This window comes from Ursus maritimus, unplaced genomic scaffold, assembly GCF_017311325.1.
Source record: "Ursus maritimus isolate PB19 unplaced genomic scaffold, ASM1731132v1 scaffold_7, whole genome shotgun sequence".
In the NCBI taxonomy this organism is placed as follows: Eukaryota; Metazoa; Chordata; class Mammalia; order Carnivora; family Ursidae; genus Ursus; species Ursus maritimus.
The window spans coordinates 82,709,695-82,731,077 of record NW_024426885.1 but is presented as its reverse complement, the minus strand read 5'-3'; the positions used below and the strand labels follow the sequence as shown (position 1 = coordinate 82,731,077).

The following is a 21,383-nucleotide window of genomic DNA, read 5'->3' as shown; positions in this document are numbered from 1 at the left end:
GTCAATTGCAATGTAATTTCTGGTCCTCATGATTTCTGCCCTTGAAAATAAAATGCATTAGACTTGGAAAAATGGGTGGAATTTGCTGCAGGAATAAGTTGAGTGAAAGAGAGACAACTAAGAAAGACTATATGGATTTAGTAGGGAGAAGTTTAGATTGTAGGATGAGGTGTATTTTGTGAATTTTTCCAGGAGGCTATGGCAAAGGGAGTTATTACAATTAATGGCAGGTGATCCTCTGAAATTGTAGTTAGGTTTTAGTGTGAAGCTAGCTGGAATGAGTTTTCAAGATAATAGTAAGAAAATAAGACCTTTAGCAAGGGAATGGGGGGTTTAACCAAACTGCTTTGGTGGTAAAGTCCAGAAAAGGGGATATTGTCATTCGGAGGAGGAGAATGCTTGGTTAAGGTATTAGGGCAGAGAAGGCAGTCAGTAACTACCTTACATTTCTCCACAATATACATTACTAATACTTGATTCCAGCAGTAGACGTAAGTCAATCCAGGCATGTCACTTTGCAGTTTTTATCTGTGGAGGTGAATGTCCTACTCGCAGGTCATGTCCTATACTACTAATACCACTGGGGAAGATAGAACAGAGAGCTTATTGGAGGCAAATTTCCAAGCAGAGCAGTTCTGTAAACTGTCCTTCTTCCATACACAGACTGCACATAGATGTTCTGTCCACGCCAAGGCCACGATGGTTTCAGACTGGGAGGTCCTCCAAGAGCTTGTTACATGTTTGTCAATTAGCCATAGAGGGACTAGGGGACCCTCAGTTTCTCTAAGTAACGGAAAATGTATCAAGAGATCTTTGGCCCAGGACCACAGCAGCGGGTGTGCACAGGAGGGCCCTGGGAGCAGTGTGGCATGCCGGATGATGTTTTCGAGGCCAGGTTGTCACGCTGCAGACTGCTGAGCCCAGCTGAGTCACCAAGGGAGGAAAATAATGGGATCTACCAAGGCCATTTAGATTTATCTCTTATCTGTAAGATAATGGATAATGGACTCTTTATGTCTTTCTTACAAAGATGCGAGGGAGACAGTTTGGGTATTTTGGGTGGGTGGGTGGGTGAGGTAGAGTAGATGGTAAAGAGATAGGTAAGTAAATGATATCACATTTCTGAAGTCCTTTCTCTGGGCCAAGCACTGTCCTGGGTGCCTTACCTATGTTATCTTATAGGACAGATCTTTATCACCCTCTTTCTAAATGTATGCTCTTTACACAGGTAGTCTAAACTTACCAGGTCTTTCCATTAGCTATTTTCTTTGTTAAAACAAAGCTTGTCTGCGTCTAGAAATAAGCAGAATCCATCAAATTAGCAATTCCTCTTTTTCCCTTTTGAAGGACTCTTCATATCAAATTTCTCGCAACTGGTCTTTAAACTCATTTTCCTTTAAAAATGTCCATGTACAAATTAATTGTACATATGAAAAGTAGCAGAAGAGGCAGAACGAGCTATCTTAGGGGTCCCTTTCCTCTGAGAAGTATGTAATACATCTGAAATGTCACTTTATTATCCTGTTTGCTTTACTTTCTGTTTCTTCTGAAAAATCTATGAAAGTGATGCAGAAGAGGAGGAGGATGACACTATCCACATGGGGAATGCCATCATGACCTTCTACGCAGCCTTGATTGACCTGTTAGGACGCTGTGCTCCTGAAATGCATGTGAGTGCTTTGCAGCCCGAGAGCGGCGATCCTGGTTTACCCATCTATGTGAAGAAATCCGTAGCTGGCAAAGATGGTAACAGCATCCAAAACCAATAATCTCCACGCTCCATTAAAAATAATAGCTGCCACCTAATTGCTGAACGAGTGTTTATTTAGTTGGAAATGTCTTGGTTGTAAAAATTAGTAATGAGATTTCAGTACAAGTCATTAATAGAATAGGCAGTTACTTGTGTACTTTCAAAACTCAGACAGCCTCCCCACACTTTAAGAAGAAAAGAACACATTTTTCCTATAAATTTCCTCTCCTCATTTAGTGCGTGCGGGGAGCAGCCACTCCTGTCCAGTCATTTTCTTTGTTTGTACTGTTTCTTCTGTGTGAGGGAGCTGCCACGTGCCCGCCATTGGCTGAGGGGACAGTGGGGGTGGGGGCAGTTACTGGGAAGGAAACGCTCTTCAGACTCGACGGCTTGGCGTTTTCTACAGCATTTCGATCAAGAAGAAATTAAGTTCCATGAAACAGCACTTCCTTTTACTCTGTAATACATTCAGATAGTTTTTACTCTATTTTATTCTGATATATTCTGTTTCATTCTATTATATTCATTTTGAAAATGCTAGTTAGGGCTCATAAAATTAGCTTTGTGACCTGGTAATGGGAAGCAGCACAGAGACTGAAACGCTGTGAGTGGTGGTGCCGGGGGAGAAGGCAGATCGGCTTCTAACCTGGTCTAAGCATGAGCCAGAGGAACCACTGCTTCCAGAGCACGTCTTTCTCTTTGCCCTTAGCATCTGTGGCGGTTTTGTGTGTTTGTTTTGTGTTTTCTTTTCTTTTTTGGGGGGGTGGGGAGGGCATCCCTTTCACAGCTGTACGGTAAAACTTCCATGTTTTCTTGATATAACCTTTCATTATGAATAGAGAGGAATCACAGCGTGGAGAAATGTCAGAATGTTAGCAGACCTAGAGCATGATTTTTGTAAAAGCTTAACTTGCTGCTGATGAGATTTTCATCCTAGGCGATGGGAGTAGATTCTCAAAAATTTGTAGGCTGGAGGTGATTGCAGACAAAAAAACTTTATGCTCACAGTATTCGTTCTTTTTCCATTAAAGTGAAAGAGCAAAAGAACCAAGAAATTAGCTAATAAATAGTTTTTTATTCTATTAAAGTAGGAGAAAAACCCCAAGAGATTCAATAAGGGACTAACCTTGCACTTCTGAAATTTGCTCACCTTCTGTAGCTGTCGGTTGAGGACCCCCTGTGTGTCGCTGTCTGCTCCAGAGCCTAGCTGAGATTTTTTTTTTTAAGATTTTATTTATTTATTTGACAGAGAGAGACAGTGAGAGAGGGAACACAAGCAGGGGCAGAGGGAGAGGGAGAAGGAGGCTTCCCTCGAGCAGGGAGCCCGATGCGGGGCTTGATCCCAGGACCCTGGGATCATGACCCAAGCCAAAGGCAGACGCTCAATGACTGAGCCACCCAGGCGCCCCCTGGCTAAGATTCTTGATGGGTCAGATTCATGGTCCTCACAGGTGCTTGGTTAGCCAGTGACGGTCTGAAAGACCTGTTATGATTCCTATTCACCATTCCCCCCAACACACACACACATTATACACCCTTCCTTGGGAGAAATCCTTGTGGAATGTAGATGGATTTACAATTACATTTTCAACCCCAAACAAGAAAAGAGGCTAAATCAGTCATAAATATTACTATATGTTCTGGGTCTAAAGATAATTTTTTTCTTTGTAATACATAATTCAGCATATGCTGGTGTCAGCAAAACTGTGGGCAAGTAAATATCTGTCTGTAATGTAAGCCTGAAACAACAGCTTCTACCAGAGGTCTAATTTTATATGTATGATGAACAGAAAAATATTTTAGACTTGGATTCCCATACTTGAGATTTTCTAGATGAAATTATAACATTGATTTCACGAAGATTTTCTAATGTTCCTTTATTTTTCTTCCCATAGTTGATTCATGCTGGTAAGGGGGAAGCCATCAGAATCCGGTCCATTTTGAGATCCCTAATTCCACTGGGAGATTTGGTGGGAGTAATCAGCATTGCTTTTCAGATGCCAACAATAGCCAAAGGTAAGGCCAACTTCCATTCTTTGTAATTCGGTGGGACATTGGAGGACAGGAGTTTTAAATAATATTATCAGCATCCACATTTCCCCCCCACACCCTACCCTGTCCTACAGCATAGTTACTAGATTTCAGTTTCTTTAAGAAAAGAACTATAAAGTACATTATTTTGATTGAATCAAAAAAGCTCTATTCCCATATTCTTCACATATGTATACAAACATTTATATATAATTGAAAAAGGATACTTTTTTATAAAGTATTTTCTGTTCTCATTGTTTTGAAACAGCTGTTTTCAATGAGATTTTTATCATTTTTAAATAGCTGTTTTCAATGAGATTTTAGTAATTTTTTACATGACATTTCTGATAGTTTCCCCAAGAAGAGGAAATATATACCTCACCTGTCTTACCTAATTTCTTTCCTACTGTTTTTGGTCCCCATTCTTCTCTTTCTTGACTGCAATTCTTTTATTCACCCTTTTGGATAGTTTTCATTACCATTTTCTTAATGACGCTTTTTTCCCCTCAAAATTATCATAGCTTTTGACTTAGAGATTAAAAAAAATTCCCAGTGTGTTGAAAGAAATGCTCTTTTCAAGACTAAGGAGAAAACTTTAAAAATAAAAATGTTACCATTTTCCCCAAATGTTTATTGTCCGTTTACATTATGTCATTTTGGTCTAGCAACTGTTTGTGATTAGTTTTTTTGTTTGTTTGTTTTTAAAGATTTTATTTTATTTATTTATTTTGGGGGGGAGAGTGTGAGTGGGGGGAGGAGTAGAGGGAGAGGGAGACAGAATCTCAAGCAGACTCTTCACTGACCCTGGAATCTGACCCGGGGCTCGATCTTATGACCCTGAGATCATGACCTGAGCCAAAACCAAGAGTTGGTTGCTTGCTTAACTGACTGAGCCATGCAGGTGCCATGATTAGTTTTTAATATTAAGTCAGAAGCATGGAGAATGCAGTTATACCCTGTTCTCTACATAAATGCCAGCAAATGCGGTAGCCCAGATCGGGTTGGGGAAGAAGGAGGGCTCAGGCAGCACTGAGTGAAGTGTAGGTGCTGCACTGTGGAGGTGGCTGGAGGGCCTCCGTGGACGCCCTCACTGACCCCTGCAGCGCCCCAAGCTACAGCAGAAATGGCAGGTGGCAGAGGCCCGAGGCCCAGGCCCCTGGTCATGGTTTACACTCTGCCTCCCGTAGAAACAAAGATTTGAGAGTTATCGAAGACAAGCGTTGGTTAGATTCCAGATTACACTTTAGTTTTCCTTTTTCCAGCTTCAGTCCTGTTCACTTTTCAACACTTTATTGGATATTGTTGCACATATCATTTTTACCTAAACTTCTAATTTGAGAAGAAAATGCGGTTAGGTAGAACGTGCATGTTATGATCATTTCCTTGCATCAGTTATGCCCCAGAGAGGATTAGCTGTTATCTGAAGTCTAGAATGCAGGGACCGCTGCGTAACTGAGGCTGGCTGCCCCTCCTTGCCAGCCTTCTGAGGATGAGAAAGTAATGTTTCCTATGTGCCCAGCTCACGGACCCAAGCCTTCCTTCCGGGTGACATAAGCAGCCACGGTAGCTGACCGTTCATTATGATGTGAGGGAAAGCTGCAGCTGAAAAATTGTCCCCTGGCTTGTCGCCTTCTCCCCTTGGGGCGATTTCTTCCTTTTGCATCCATACGAGATCTTGTGTACTGTTCATTTACTCAAATAAGGCGTCTTTTCTTTGCCCTACATTCTGAGCCTCAAAATTGACACTGTCAGAAAAAGATAATACCATGATACACAAATTAGGGAGTAGAGAAGTACTACATTTTAAGGTAAAATTAGTAATAATGAAGAACCAAGAACATAGGCGATAAGAGAAGCCAAGTGTCCAGTTCAGAATTCCCCCAAAGTCTCTGTATGTCTCCCACTTTTGCTCCACTTATCTGCCTTTATCAGCCTTTACTATTTTTCAAGTTGGTTTCTTTCCTCTTCCACTTAGTTCTATAATCGTATTATTTGGTGATGTGTTCCTTCATAAATACGCACTATATTGTCTACCTTGGGATTTAAAGGATTTTTTTGTGTGTGGGTGAACTATCAAAGTCATGATGAAGGTTAACTTTTAAAACCAGTCCATTGGTTATTATTGAATTTCTACATGTTTCTTTTACCACTTTCCTTTTATGGAAAATATAGACAGAAACTGTGTGTTTTTTATTTTGCCGCGGCATGCATTTAAATCAACTTCAAAACTGAAATCAGTAATGTGTTTTTTTTTTATGTTCCAGTGACACAGCAGCTGGTTCTTTAAACATCACCAATTATCAGTGATATTTGTATGTTCTATATTTAGCATGTGAAGTTTGCCTCTTCCTCCCTTCGTGGTAGCTGAGGCCTTTCTCAAAATCTTTTATCACACCTATTTTAGAACTAGGGCATGGCCCCAAAATAACGCAAGTGGGAGGGGTTCGGAACCCTGAGGGCAAGCACACGACCTCAAAAGTCGATGTCCAGTGCCTGCAGCACTTGGCCCTGGCACGTTTGGACAGACTGTCCGAGGCCGTAACTGCAGGTGGATGAATACTGCAGGTGTCACAGGGTAAGACCAGTGCACCTGGCCCTCCTCCTTCCAGTTCAAAAGCCAGAAGTCGGACAGGAGGCAGTTCCTCAACTTTATTGGTCTCCATGGTGTTCAGGAGATGGTGAAGATAAAACCGTAGCTGTAGCAAATCGATGATTCTTGAGTTCCAGGCGTATGGAGCTGTAACACGCCTGAAAACAAATGTCTGCGCAAAAGAGTGTTTGAAACAGAAATCTTATTTTAGGATCAATGGGTGGCTTACTATTTCCTTAGGCACAACTGTATATTAAAATCGTAGAATCTGTTACATTTAAATTCCCTAATAATGTGATTTTTAGGAGAATTAAATGGGAATTTCATACAGACTTTTAATTAAAAAGTATACCACACTGATTTAACATTACTGGTTGGGCTTTAAATCTGATTTTCCTTGGTTTAAATCTAACTTCGCCAGTTGCTAGGTGTACGACCCTGGGAAGGTTACTTAACTTTCCCGAAGGTCAGTTGTCATCTGTTAAACGTAGCTAAGAATACCAGCCTCACAGTGTGCTCTTGAAAACTGTGTAAGATCATGTCTGGAACATTCCTAGCAGAGTGCCTGATAACAACACAAATAAGAGCTATTATTCCCATTATTTTAATTATAGGAAGAAAAGTAGTAGGTATAGTGGGTATTATAATTTAATAAGGATGGAAGCTATTTCATATTAACCTTTAATATAATTTCCCTTAAAATATTGTTTCTTATTTATTTTCATGATTCAAATAAGAAATCCATTCCTTAATTATGAAGGAAAATAAAAAAGTTGTGACTTTATTTTTTCAGGATGATTGTAGTCATGTATCCTCTTTCCCTGGGTCCCTTTTTCTTCAACACTGCATCAATATTAAAGATTCTGTGATATTATTTGTAGAATCTTACAGTGTGTCATCAGTAGCAGAGTATTTGGCATCATTATTATCACATGGTCAAACAGGAAACACATCTGCCCTGCAATATTTTAAACTGGTACATAATCCCCAAATTCCTCGTATCAGTGGTTGCCAACCTGTGAATCTATGGAATTCTTCTAAGAGGTTCACTCATCTATATAGGCACCAAATATTGATTAACAGAGAAAAATAATGTGACTCTCAAATATGTCTTAAATGTTGTTAAATGCTATTATGAATAATGAAACATACTTAAAGTCAAACTGATTCATAGAGTTGTTTCATCATTTTGTAATTGTCTAACCCATAAATACATAAATGAATCATGGTTATCATACAGGGATATGTGAGTTTTATTACTGTTTGAAAGAGGCTCTCATTTTTGAAAACAGTGAAAACTTTACAATTTAACTTTTTATGGAATTTACTGCTAGTTTTACAATGTAGATTTTGGATGCCTTTTTGTTTCCTTCTATTATCTAGCAATACTACGTCTTTGATCCTACATGCAATTAATATGAATGGATTCCCAAATCACATTTTGAATGACCTTGAATTTAAATTGCACTGGCATAATTCCTCAGCCAATTCCCAGCACTTGCTTGTGGGTAGTAGAAGGGACAAAAATCCATTCAAATGATAACTTGACTGTTTTAAAACTTGAGAAGCCTGGAGAGAAGCCATTTGCAATCCATTAACAATGATGTGTCACCTTCTCTCTTTTAGATGGGAATGTGGTGGAGCCTGACATGTCTGCGGGGTTTTGCCCAGATCACAAGGCAGCCATGGTTTTGTTCCTTGACAGGGTCTATGGGATTGAGGTTCAAGATTTCCTCCTCCATCTTCTCGAGGTTGGCTTTCTGCCAGATCTCCGGGCTGCTGCTTCTTTAGACACGGTAATGATTTGAAAAGTTGACATCCTCAACTTTTGACTCTTCATTCTCTGGCTTGTGATATTCTCCATAAATATATTCATTCATTTATACATTGTCACCAAATGTTTATTGAATACCTATTATGTTTTTAGGCAGGCAGTGGGTAAACTAAAAATAAAATAGACCGTGTCCTAAGAAATTCACTGAATAGTGGAGAAAACTTAGAACCTCAGGAGTATGATAAGAATTCTGATCAGGTACTACAGAAGACAATAAGTTTATATCACCCTAATTTGGGAAGTCACAGTGGCTCCTTTTAACCTCCAAATTGGCCTAAAGAATTACGCCTCTCACTGAAAGCAGTTATGGTATTATGAATGTTTAATGTACATTGTTGAGTTGTGCCAATTATAATGTCATCCCAGTATCTTTATTTTTAAAGCACAGATAAGTCTGAAATCTCTCCTATCCATCCAGTGGCCCACATTGAAAATCTGTCATGACAGGTGTAAATATTCTACTCTTGGAAGCATTATAGAATAAGCTGAAGCTCTAAATGTTATTTCAGTAGTTATACTAATACCTGCTTTTATTGTCAATTAAATGGATCTTTTTGATTCCAGAGGGAATCAGATCTTGAGTTGATAATAGCTCTTTCAGGAAGGTCAAGAGAGGAGAATCATAAAAAGAAACTGAAATTTCTTTTTTCTTTGTTGGGTATGTTCACATGAAATTCTGACCTAAACAGGATAGCTGAGAACATAATAAGACAATCAGCCTTTGGCTATTAATTCTGCTGGTCATGAGCTAAAATATAAATGTTAATAAGTCACATTCCTAAGTGTCGTTAGTGTCTTCATCTCATATCCATCCTCCCCTTGTACCTTATTATAGAATGTGAGCCTCTTGGGTTTCTTGAGGGGGGAGCAAGCACTATAGCTATCATTTCATTTTTATCTCATAAACAGAGCAATTGAAAGTTGATTGTTTCTAATGGTAAAAAAATCATATGAACCACACTTAAAGATATAACCGAGGAGTACATCTCCATTGTTCATGTACTTGTCATTTTCTGGAGAATGAAATCCCATGTCCACATAGTCATCCCTTTGAGAGTAGTCTACTGCCAAACACTAATGACTCTCTACTCTCACAATTGCTTTCTAGGCTGCTCTGAGTGCTACAGACATGGCCTTGGCCCTCAATCGGTACCTTTGCACAGCCGTGCTGCCTCTGTTAACGAGATGTGCCCCTCTTTTTGCGGGCACAGAGCACCATGCCTCTCTCATTGACTCCTTACTTCACACTGTGTACAGACTCTCTAAGGGCTGCTCTCTTACCAAAGCTCAGCGGGATGCCATAGAAGTTTGTTTGCTCTCTATTTGTGGGTAAGTGGGGAACGAACTCCTCCGTATCAAGCTGCTGCTTCTTTGAGAAAGAGAATTTACTACATGGCCCTTGACAAATAGTTAGGAACTTTGGAAGAAATTTCTGTACCGAAAAACGAATCCATTTTAGGTAGTCCCCTTACCCGAGGTTAGAGTCCTATCAGAGCACCCTTGCTCCTGGTCAATTTCAGAAGTCTTCCTCCGGGCATCTGTAGGGTATTTGGCCATTGGAGAGAGTGCTGGACCAGTGTTACTGTTCTGGATGTTGGTGGGTAGGGGAACTGTGTGAGGAGTCCCTGGCCACTTGAGTGTAAGATTAGTAGATTCTCCCTTTCGACTATGTATGATGATTTTAACTCCTCTTCTAGTAGAGAAAAGAAAAAAGAGACTTATTAAATATAAAAGATGATACAGTATAATATTAAAGCATTACTTACTGTGGCAATCATGAAGGCTGACTATTTCCTCATCCTGGAAAACCACTTCCTAGAGGTAGAAGTGTTCAAATGTCTTACTCTGAAAGCCAGAACATACCTTCTCCTGTTGGGGTTCTGACAACTAAAGTGGCAGTTTCTCAAGCCCCTGGCTGGGGTGATGGTTTCCTTCTAATTGCAAGAGCAGGTGAAGGCGTGTGGCCTATCGGTGCACTGGTGAGGAAATGTTTTCACTCATAGCGAAGTATGTGGGTTTAGAAGCCAGATGGGACTGAAGGAGATGAAAAATTAGGGGTTATGTCTCTAACTCCCCGACCTTAAAATTCTGTAAAATGGGACCAAAATAACTATCTCACAGAGTTTATCTACTTATTAAACAAGGTGAAGCATTCAGGATGACCAGACACAATAGATATGTGTGAGTTTTCTTTTCCATCCTCCTCTGGCCGAATTTCTGCCTCAGCCTTTTCCCCCTCCCTCCTGTTTCAACACTCCCTCTTGTGTTTGCTTCTAATTCAGTCACCGAAGACCCTTCCCAGCCAGTGGAGTGAGGGAAGAAGCACTTACTATAATTACTGGAGCAAGGGTCTCAGAAAACAGTGGGGTCTGTGGTTGTGGGTGGTTGGGAAGTGAAGGGGAGATGAGGAACATCTGTAGCAAATAAGGAGTGGGCTTCAGATCGAGCAGATAGAGAGGACTTGGAAATGTAACCCTTTGTACAATTGTGTGGTGGCGGGTTCATCTTTGGATTGGGGGCACCTAATTAACACCATCTGAAGAGAGGTGTAGGTACAGGTTCTTGGCTTATATAATTTAGCTCATGAATTCTTTCCTTAGTTTAGAGACATTTCTCTTCGTTATTAAAATGAGCTTTGTCCCACCAGCCAATTGAGACCTTCTATGATGCAACACTTGCTCCGAAGATTAGTATTTGATGTCCCATTATTAAATGAACATGCAAAGATGCCTCTTAAGGTAAGTAGAGGAAAGTCCGCAGTTATGTGAATTCTGGGTCCTCTGATTTTTCTTCTCTTACGCTATGTACAGCTCTTAGAAGCACCATGCTTGATTTTTGATGCTGGAAAATTTCTTCCAATTCTTGAAAGTGGGCATATAAATTTGAGAAATGTGTATATCATAATAAAATAAGCCCTAAAAGATCATAGAAGTTCTAAGATTGATTTCCTGTAGATAAATGGAAATGGAAACCAATGGGAAAAATGCACAACAAAGAAAACATGAGCCAAGCTACTCTTAAAGATGGAAAACATGTAGTAGGTATGGCCCGAAATATTAGCAACCTCAAGGGATAAAGAGCAGGCTTTCAAAACACCCATTTTCTAAGTTGGTAGTCACATGGCAGTTTCCAAATGTTACATCATAGGGTTCAAGGATAACCTCTCTGTCTATGCAGTTGCCGTTTGTCACCGAGTATAGAAGGATCACTGATGTTTTCTCTGTCCGGCTTCATTATTCTGCTCATGAATGATCGGGGCTCATAGTGTCTTACTGACTTGAAAATATATTTCTGTCATCTAATATCGCAATCCAGATGTAGGATTAGAATATTCGGTGTGTCCTACTACATCTAGTAGCATGGTCTGTGGATGGAGGTCATAGGCATATAGTGGACTGTTTTATGGGGAGCCTTTCTGTACTGTCATCTGGTAAACCTCATTTTTCCTCATGGCCACCCAGTACCAGTGTTGGAAAAAAGAAGTCTGAGATATGAGTTGGTATTTTGAGCTGCTGTTACTCTAAGCATCCGTAGATATTTAGCAAATACAGTCTTTCTCCCTGAAAATTCATTTTTGTTTAGTAAATTTAGATTAATGAATGATGCAAAATAAATGATATCCTTGCTAAAAATCCCATTTTAACAGTTTTATCGTCTAGAAGAGCTCTTGCCATACAAAATTTTCTTCATACTAATGATCTGGAAGGTACCTGAGAAAAAGAGATAGTATTACTTTTTGTGATAAACTCTTTTAGGTTGTAGATATTTCCAAGTTAATCCAAACACATTAGATCTCAATATTTCATTATTCGAGATTTCTAAATTGTGTGTGTGTGTGTGTATTATAATTGAGAGGGAGACCAAACTGGAAGTATTTCTCTAATAAGAGATGTAGTTTGTTTTAATAACATCAATCCTTTTTGATCTATTTCCCTCCTTAGTTACAGAAAAGAGAGCCCAAAAATTTATAGTTGATTCATAAAGATCATTTTATTAATTCAGCAAGTAGTTGTGAATATCTGTTAGTTTAAAGATCTAAAGTGAATTATGAAAGAACTACTGAAGAATTAGAAGATTCTACTTTGTCTTTGAACTTACAGTTTAGCCCTAAACAAACAAAATGTACATAGATGAAAACCGAAGATGAACACAGACACTCGACAAGATAATAAACTGCATCCATAACCACCAAATAAAGATAAGTAAAGAAATTACTGAAACAGAGTAGTTTAGGAGGTTTATTGAGAGAGAGAAGTTCTGCAGCGAAGCCTAAAGTGTGGTGATTAAGGATTGGCAAAAAGGAAGCAAAAATATTCAGAGGTAGATTTCCCTTAGAATGTACATTTCAGGTGTTGTACCCTAGACATACTTCCTTGTGCCCCTGGGTCACCCTGGCATCAGTCCTTTCCTTAAGTGCAGATGCGCATATCCAGGGGATGGCGACTCATAAAACTGAGTAAATGATAGCAACTTATATAGGACCCAGGGATACATCCATACCCAGCCTTGTAAAGAATGCTGTTCAAGATGCACTTATGTGTAAAATTGGGCATGGGGCCCGCATACTGTGACCAGTGTTGAATTTTAAAGAGGCATGGTATATAAGGTAACAGTATTCTCCAGAAGAATTCATTTAGGATTGAGCAGTTTTGTTTCAGTTGACCTTATTACATGGCATTTGAGTATCAAATGGGAAGAAATGGGAAAAAATATGAAAGGTATCTTTCACTCATTGCTTTTATAATTGTTTTCTCCCGTAGCTGCTGACAAATCATTATGAAAGATGCTGGAAATATTACTGCCTGCCTGGAGGGTGGGGGAACTTTGGAGCTGCCTCAGAGGAAGAGCTTCATTTATCAAGAAAGTTGTTTTGGGGCATTTTTGACGCCCTGTCTCAAAAGGTGATTTAAGATTTTGTGACCTTTGTGTGATAAAAATTTAAAAGCCATAAATATTCCTAGTGGAATATTATCTTTACTTATTAAGACTTAGTTCTTTTTCAGTGTCTAACAAATGTTGAGAATGCAGTTTATATTTAATTTCAGTAATCATTATGGTAACATGTTCCTTGTGATCATAACACCTTCAGAACTTAAAATGGCTAAGCATTTCAGGAAATTATGCACGTGGTTAAGTTTCTGGTGTATTTGGATTTACCCAGACTCAAACCCTCCCTAGTCACCCAGATCTTAAAACCATGAAGAAATCTAATCAAATAAAAAATACAGTCTCATGAAATTGCAATGTTCCAGTGGCCTTACTGACTTTTCTCACTATGCAGCTATGGAGGCTTAAGTCACTCCACTCTGTGTTGCTTTCTATATGTGACATTCTGTAACAGTTGGCATATTTATAAAGAATAGTTCATATATTTTCAGAAGGCGAGGGGTGGGGATCGTTCTTCAGGGAAAATCAGAACAGCTTTGTATGCTTCTGCTTAAATTATTAATCAAAATCAGATATCCTGGAGCAGGATATCCAGAAGTTTGCTATGTAATAGAGTGAAGTTCACCCGTGATTACAGTTGAAAGCTACGTCTTGATGCTTTTTGTCACTGAATTGCCTTTGGTAAACTGAGGATCCTTTTAAAATAATATGTAGAAGGCAGTTTTAGGAGGATTTACAACATTAATTCAAAACAACACTTAAAAGTGAGATAATTCTTAAATAATGATTATTTTTTACTTTTTAAAAAATCTATAAATACACGTTTAGTCCCTTACATAATTAATATACAAATAACACTTTCCAGAAATTTTGATTGTGCATATTCCCCATAGAATTTCTTTCTCGGTTTAGAATTTTATTTTCCATACCTTTGTCATGTGATACAAATCAGTTAAAATTTCTTACTCTCTGGAATGATCCTTTATGTGTGTTTCAGGTATAGTCTTTACAACACGGTGTAGCAATATTCTATAATTCTGCTATTTGTTGACTGAAATTACATTTACGTTATGAAGACATGTTATACATTTAGAATATTCAGGTTTATTTCATAAAATATTGGAGAAAAACTCTTGGGGAAGCAAAGATTTTCTTACGTGACAACTTCGGCCTCTCTCCTGTTTGGTGGGGTTTCAGGCTATATGTTTCATTTGCTAGAGAAAGAATCTGTTAAGGGAGTTAGGTTAGCCCAGCGTAATTCTGATTTTCTCTTAAAACATCTTGCCAGCCACAGCAATCATTTTGACAACTTTTGCTCAATAGTAATGCAGGTTTTTTGTGTTTTGGTGTTTGTATTGTTTTGTCTTGTTTTTTTTTTTTTTTTGGTTTTGTTTTTTTGTTTTTTTGTTTGTTTGTTTTTTTTTTTTTGGTCCTCCATTTCTTCCCAGAAATATGAACAAGAACTTTTCAAACTGGCACTGCCTTGCCTGAGTGCAGTTGCGGGAGCTTTGCCTCCAGACTACATGGAGTCAAATTATGTCAGTATGATGGAAAAACAGTCATCAATGGATTCTGAAGGGAACTTTAACCCACAACCTGTTGATACCTCAAAGTATGGACTCTTTCTATTGCAGCAGATTTTTATTGTAAATGATGTGTGAAGTCTGAAATTGAATAAGGTACTAAAGTGAACTTTCTCTAATCCATGCCCCCTTTGAATTGGTATCCTTTTGATAGGAGTCCCTTTACTTGATGGAATGATAGTAGTAATAATAATGATTATGCAAATTTCAGAAGTAGATAAGATGTACCTTCTAGGATACTTAACCCAGATTCTCCATATGTAACCCCATGGAAATATCTACAATAATGAGAATCAAGAAAGTATATCAGCTATATTTTTAGTTGAAAATTGACCCTAAATCTTAATACTTATAGCCAACCTCTACCGTCTTTGACTGGGGGTGATAGCAGCACACAGGGCAAAGGTGTTCCTGTGAGCTGCGGGAAGTCACTCCACCATCACTACATCTCAGCAAAGCCTAGGGGTAGCAGCTAATGTTCAGCATCATAAAGCAAAGCATGAGATTCCAGGGAATATCAAATGAGAATATTGGTGGAAAATTGAGCATGCCGTTATAATGCAGTGTGACAACCTTAATCACAGATAAAATGTTACTTAACATTATAAAACTTCTTACTTGTACTTAGTTGCATAAATCATTTTACAAGTGGGATGTCTCAGTACTTCAGGTGTTTGGGAGTCTCAGCATTTTTGTTGTTACTGTCTTTGAGTAGGACCATGGTTTCCCATTTGGGAGGAAAGCTGACTCTTCATGCTACATTATCTTGTCGATTCCATGGTGACTTCCGCACGATCAGTGGTTAGCAAGGTAGTCACTTGGTAGCCACCATCCACAGCATCTGAATTTGCTTGGAAGTTCAACTTTTAGGCTTCTGGGCGGCCCCCGGCTGGTTTAGCTTCCATAACAGATCAAACTTTCAACCCGAGTGGTATGCCATTAGTTGGATAATGCCTTACATTTGCATGTTTGGTATTTGATGACAGTCCTGTGAGAAAAGACTCTACCCCCCAGTATTTGGCTTATGTGATTGATCCTTTGTATCTCTTCCAATGTAAGTAAATCAGAATATCACATGTTCAGTTCCTACATGGGTAAGTTTGTGGTTTGCTAATGTACAATATAATCCAGGATTTTAAAATAACATCAGAACACGTCATGGTCTCAGTGTTGATTAACAATCTAATTAATTAACAACTGTTGGGCATGTGTCTTCATTTACCGAGGCTTGCCCCTTTGGGGAATTCTTACCAGATTAGGTTTACTCAGTGATGTCAATCATTTCTACATCTTTGTGATTTTTACATATTGTTTCTTAAGTATGTCTGTGTCCTATAGTTCAATCACTGACTGATAATATTGTTGAAAAAGAACAGTGACCCATCTCATTATGCTAGGTTTTATTTAGAATTCAGTTCTCAGTGTTAATTGTGTTAATAAGTTATGTGTGTGAATGAATGGAATTATATATATATATGTGTGTCTATTTAATTTTCCATTCATCAATATATTTAATATTCCCAAGTCCCATATTTACCATCAGACTTGGTCATCACTTGCATGAACTCAACATCTATTCAAGAGATCAAATATCGATTAAATATGAAAGGAATAAGAAATAAGTGTTAAGGTCACAAAGCATGAGTAGGTTACTTTTCACTATAATCCATATTAACAACAATTAGAATGTTGTATGTGGACCACAAAATTTAAAATCATTAACACATCATTAGTTGTATGACATTAACTTAAAATTTTAGTACATTTAAAAAATGTAACCAGATTTCAGCCATTTTTTATCCACTTATAGTTGTTGCAGATGAGACTTAAGTCAAAAAGGGAGAATAACTTCAAAGAGTGAATATGGAAGAGAAGTATGTCTTTAAGCTCATTGAGTCTAACCATATCTTGATTCAGGTTTAAAAATTTTTTTGGTATAATCTATTGTCCTTATCTTTGAATACATTTTAATTATTTTTATTTATATTATATATAATTTTTATCAAATATAACTTATGTTGAGCCATAATAATGTATGAATTAATATAAGATGAACAGATAGAATATTATGGCTTGAGTTTAACTTTGTTCCTACACTATGGAAAAGTAATACCTTGTTAAGATGATTTTTTAACACTTGTGCATTGAATGGGATTTATGCAATCATAAGCTGTGAGTAAATTATTGGTATGATTTCCTGTAAATCCTATAAAAATCAAGCTTTTTTTCCTTTATTTTTCTCATAGTATCACAATTCCTGAGAAGTTGGAATACTTCATTAACAAATATGCGGAACATTCTCATGACAAGTGGTCAATGGACAAGGTAAAAGTCAGAGTATCATGTTCTAACTCAGTACTGAATGTACCTAATGATGGGTCACTGGTCAAATATTTCTGACCATGACAACTTTCCACTTTAAAGTGAAAGCTTCATCTAGATTAGGAAAGAACATTCAGTTACGATTTGCTGATATAGTAGTTAGTTCTGCCAGTAACACATGTGTAATACACATATGAATAAGGATATTTGTTCATAAAGGGGCGCCTGGGTGGCTCAGTTAATCAAGCAACAGGCTCTTGGTGTGGTCTCAGCTTAGGATCTCAGGGTTGTGGGATCAAGCCCCAAGTCTGCCTCAGTGGGGAGTCTGCTTGAGGATTCTCTCCCTCTGTCCCTTCCCCCAGTCTGTCTTTCTCAAATAAATAAATAAAATCTTTAAAAAAAAAAAGTATTTGCTCATAAGCAGCACAGTTTTAGGAATAAAAATTCTATTAATGAAGTCATAAATACAGTTTTTAGCACATTATTTATGAGAGTATAAAGTAATAATCATAAGTACAAGTAGTAATTATGGCAAATGGATGGATTTTTGGAGAAATATATTCAGACTCATCTAAAGTTCAACCATTAATGAAACCATATAAACTATTATCTGAAAAGGTGACTCCAGGTCAAAAATCTTTTAAAGAAACTTTGACTTTATATATAATTTTATATTAGATAAAACCTTGAAAATTGTTCATTGGAATTGAGTGTTTACACCTTCTACTCCTCCGTTGTGTGTTTTATTACCACGTAGATCGGCAGGTCTCTAAGAATAAATCACATGGCAAGATGACATGTTTGTGTTGTTAAAAAAGGAGTGCAAGCAAATGAGATAAGTAACACATGTCCTACCCACCATGAAATTCTCTAAAAGAAAGCTTGTGGCTGAATAGTCACACTACGTTGAGCCTGGTTAAATTTGAGAGATGATGTTTGTGAAGGTTTGTCAGAGAAATGGAGCTGAGGAGGAGACGGGAATCTAAGATAAGCGTGTGCTGTTGGCGACATGACAATGAAACATGACGGGTTGTGAGGTGTCTGTAGAGCCGCTCCGTATCATCCGGCTAGACTTTCTATTCAGTTTCAGTTCTTGCCTTAACCAATTGGTCTCCTTCTCCTAAGAAACCCTCTTTTTTGCTTGATAAGTATGTGGCTCTTTGTTCAGTAATTTACTTATGAAGTGAGTCAGTATGAGTTATGTTCTGTTTCATATAAAGACTCTGTTGGGTGCTGAGCTGGTGGTGATGGAGAGGAAATGTCCAGGAAGGCTGTCCTGAGCAAATTCAGTCTAGTTACTCACATTCCAGAGGCAGACATGAGAGGAGATAGGGAAATGGTGATGGGTACAGGATATGTACATGGGCAAGATAATGTGGAACAAACGTGTTGAGAGATCACTGAATACTGGAGAGGACAAAACAGGCAGCATTATTCAGAGAATCTTCCACATAAAGCAGAATAGTCCAGGTTTCCTGTTTAAAACGAGCATTTCAAAAAAATATTTAGAAAAAGTAATAAAAAGAGCATCTCAGGAGGAGGGTCCAAAAATGGGGCAGAATCGGTATCATGGGGGCCATGCACCCCATAGTCTGCTCCTGGCGGGGAGGGGGGGAGTGCTTATGACACAATCACAGACCTGGATCTGTTTGAGGTAGACTGGGTGTGTTTAATCTTTGGATGAAAAGAATAGCTCTCAGTGATTACTCAAAAATAATCTTGGTTAGGATGGAAATCTTTATATTGACTTATGCTGGGTCAAATTCAAACCTTAATCAATGTCTTGGTTTATTTTAGATTTATTTTTACCAAATACACTTAAACACATGCACACCTACACTCAAAAACTAATCCATGTAAAATAATTTTGATGATTTTTTTTTAAGTTGGCAAATGGATGGATTTATGGAGAAATATATTCAGACTCGTCTAAAGTTCAACCATTAATGAAGCCATATAAACTATTATCTGAAAAGGTGAGGTTGTTTTTTTTATTGTTGTCAGGTTTTTTTGGTTTTGTAGTTTTAATTTATTTTGAATTTTTTTCTTTATTATATAATTTCTTATTAAAATATACTATTTGTATATGCTTTAAAAAACACCTTTATTTAAATGTGTTGAGATGAGCCCTGGGTGTTATACACAATTAATGAATCGTTGAACATGACATCAGAAACTAATGATGTTCTACATGCTGGCTAACTGAACATAATAATAATAAAAAAAATAAAGGCCCCATTTTTTTTATCTTTTATCTTGTCATTTTTTTTTCTCTATTCCCATTTTCTATCCATATTTAATTGGTTGTTCCCTCCTTAATATTTTTCTGTCCCTTTTTAATTTGTATTCCTCCCCAATATTTTTAAGGACATTAGAAAATATTCTTATCATGCTTAAGAGTTTCTTGATGAGGGATAATGAAGTAATTTACAATGATTGTTATTTATAAGTTTTCCTGTATTTTACTTCATTGGGGGTGACAATCAGTATCTTGACAAATGAGGTGAAAAGGACTTTGTAGCTTGGTGTTTATGGAGGAAGAGTTATTCTTGTCTGTTTATTCAGATGGTGGAAAAGCCCATGTATCATATAATCTGGCACTGTTGCTCCTTTTTAGTTTCTATCTAAAGTATCAGAAGCTAAAGGAAATTAACCTCCACACAGTAATAAGCTGAGATCCCTCTTAGCAGTCTTAGTCAAACTAGATCTCAGCTCACATTGCACTTTTCAGAACTTTTACTTTAGTTTTTCATTTTTAAATAAACAATGCCAATCTTTTTCTTTAAGTGTAGGCAGTCTCTTTCACATTTTTTATTTTCATTCAGATTCATAATACCCACCCCCTTATTTTCCTCTTTCTTTTTGTCACTAGGAAAAAGAAATTTATCGCTGGCCTATCAAAGAGTCTTTAAAAACCATGCTGGCGTGGGGTTGGAGGATTGAGAGAACGCGGGAGGGAGACAGCATGGCACTCTATAACCGGACTCGTCGCATTTCTCAGACAAGCCAGGTAAGAACCACACTGGTGAATCCGCTGCTCATGCCTCATTCTGGTTTTTATCAGTTTTGAGACATACGTTTGCCATAGTACCTGTGAGATTAGGAATCATTTTATCATCATGAAGTTGATGAAGTAAGGCTTGGTGCTTCGGGGAATACTAAGACAAGGAAGGCTCAGTCCATGCCCACAGAATTTTCCTGTATAGCAGAAAAATCAAGAGAATAACAAACATTTTGTAAATACAGTTCTGACAACAGAATGAGGAATGAATTAGAGAGGGGGGAGATTGAACACAGAAAGGCAGATTCCTTGGGAGGATACCATAGACATGCCATGAAACAAAACAGAAGTGTTAAATATCTGAATTAGAGCAAAGATAGTGGAAATGGAGGGAAGTGGATATATCCTGGAGATATTTTTGAAATAGAAAAGACAGAATTTTGTGACTGTCTGATACATGATTATGGATGAAGAGGAGTAATCAATGGTAACTGCCATGGACCCAGGCTGGACTGCCAGGTGGCTGGTAATGTTAATAGGTAAGGTAGGGAACACAGCAGCACTCAGAGATGACAAGGAAAGAACAAGAATTGATTACAGTTGCTGTGTTAGGCAGAATACAGCTCCCAAAGATGATCCCCAGTTGCTGGAATCTGTGAAAATGTTGCTTCACTTGGGCTTTTGCCTGTGTGATCAAGGTTAAAGACCTTGAGATTGGGGGTGGAGGCAGTAGGGTGCCTGGGTGGCTCAGTTGGTTGAGTACCTGACTTGTGATTTCGCTCAGGACGTGGTCTCAGGGCCATGGGATCGAGCCCCACGTTGGGCTCCGCACTCAGCAGGGAGCCTGCTTGAGATTCCCTCTCTCCCTCTTCCAACTCACATGCTCACACTCTCTCCCTAAAATAAACAAATAAATCTTTTTATTTGACAGGGGAGATTATAGTGAATTATCTGTGGGTCCAATATAATCTCAAGGGTTCTTAGGAGTGGAATAACTTCTCTGGCTTTGGGCAAGGGAGATGTGATTACAGAAAGATGGCCAGGAGAGATACCGCCTTGCTGGCTTTGAAGATGGAGGAAAGGGGCCATGAGCCAGGGAATGTGGGCAATCTTCAGGGAGTTGATAGAGGAGTTGCCGCAGAGGGAGCCTGAGGAAATGTGGTCAGGAGAAGCTGAGCAGAGAGACAGGAGGATGGCGTTCATGAAATGAGGAGCCGGAGAGCAGGGGTTCCTAGTGTCATATCTAGAAGGACCGGTTTGATGGCAGCTGGAAAGAGGCCTTTGAATCTAGCAACTGGGAAACTGGTAATGTTTGAGAGGGCAGTGAGAGTAGAAGGGTGGGAAAAAACATATTCTAGTATGTTGAGGGCGTAAGAGGTGACAGC

The 21,383-nt window shown here is 38.4% G+C and overlaps 1 protein-coding gene across 1 annotated transcript in view; it reads left to right on the top strand.

The window, feature by feature from the left end:
* The window catches only part of RYR2 (ryanodine receptor 2), a 528,108-nt gene that overhangs the window by 348,262 nt on the left and 158,463 nt on the right, over nucleotides 1-21,383 (top strand). The window contains exons 47-56 of the mRNA XM_008689669.1: nucleotides 1,565-1,670; nucleotides 3,646-3,766; nucleotides 7,998-8,167; nucleotides 9,314-9,534; nucleotides 10,853-10,943; nucleotides 12,966-13,106; nucleotides 14,541-14,704; nucleotides 16,922-17,000; nucleotides 18,884-18,973; nucleotides 19,870-20,007. Coding sequence (XP_008687891.1) covers nucleotides 1,565-1,670; nucleotides 3,646-3,766; nucleotides 7,998-8,167; nucleotides 9,314-9,534; nucleotides 10,853-10,943; nucleotides 12,966-13,106; nucleotides 14,541-14,704; nucleotides 16,922-17,000; nucleotides 18,884-18,973; nucleotides 19,870-20,007 — 1,321 coding nt within the window. The remainder of the gene's footprint in view (nucleotides 1-1,564; nucleotides 1,671-3,645; nucleotides 3,767-7,997; nucleotides 8,168-9,313; nucleotides 9,535-10,852; nucleotides 10,944-12,965; nucleotides 13,107-14,540; nucleotides 14,705-16,921; nucleotides 17,001-18,883; nucleotides 18,974-19,869; nucleotides 20,008-21,383) is intronic.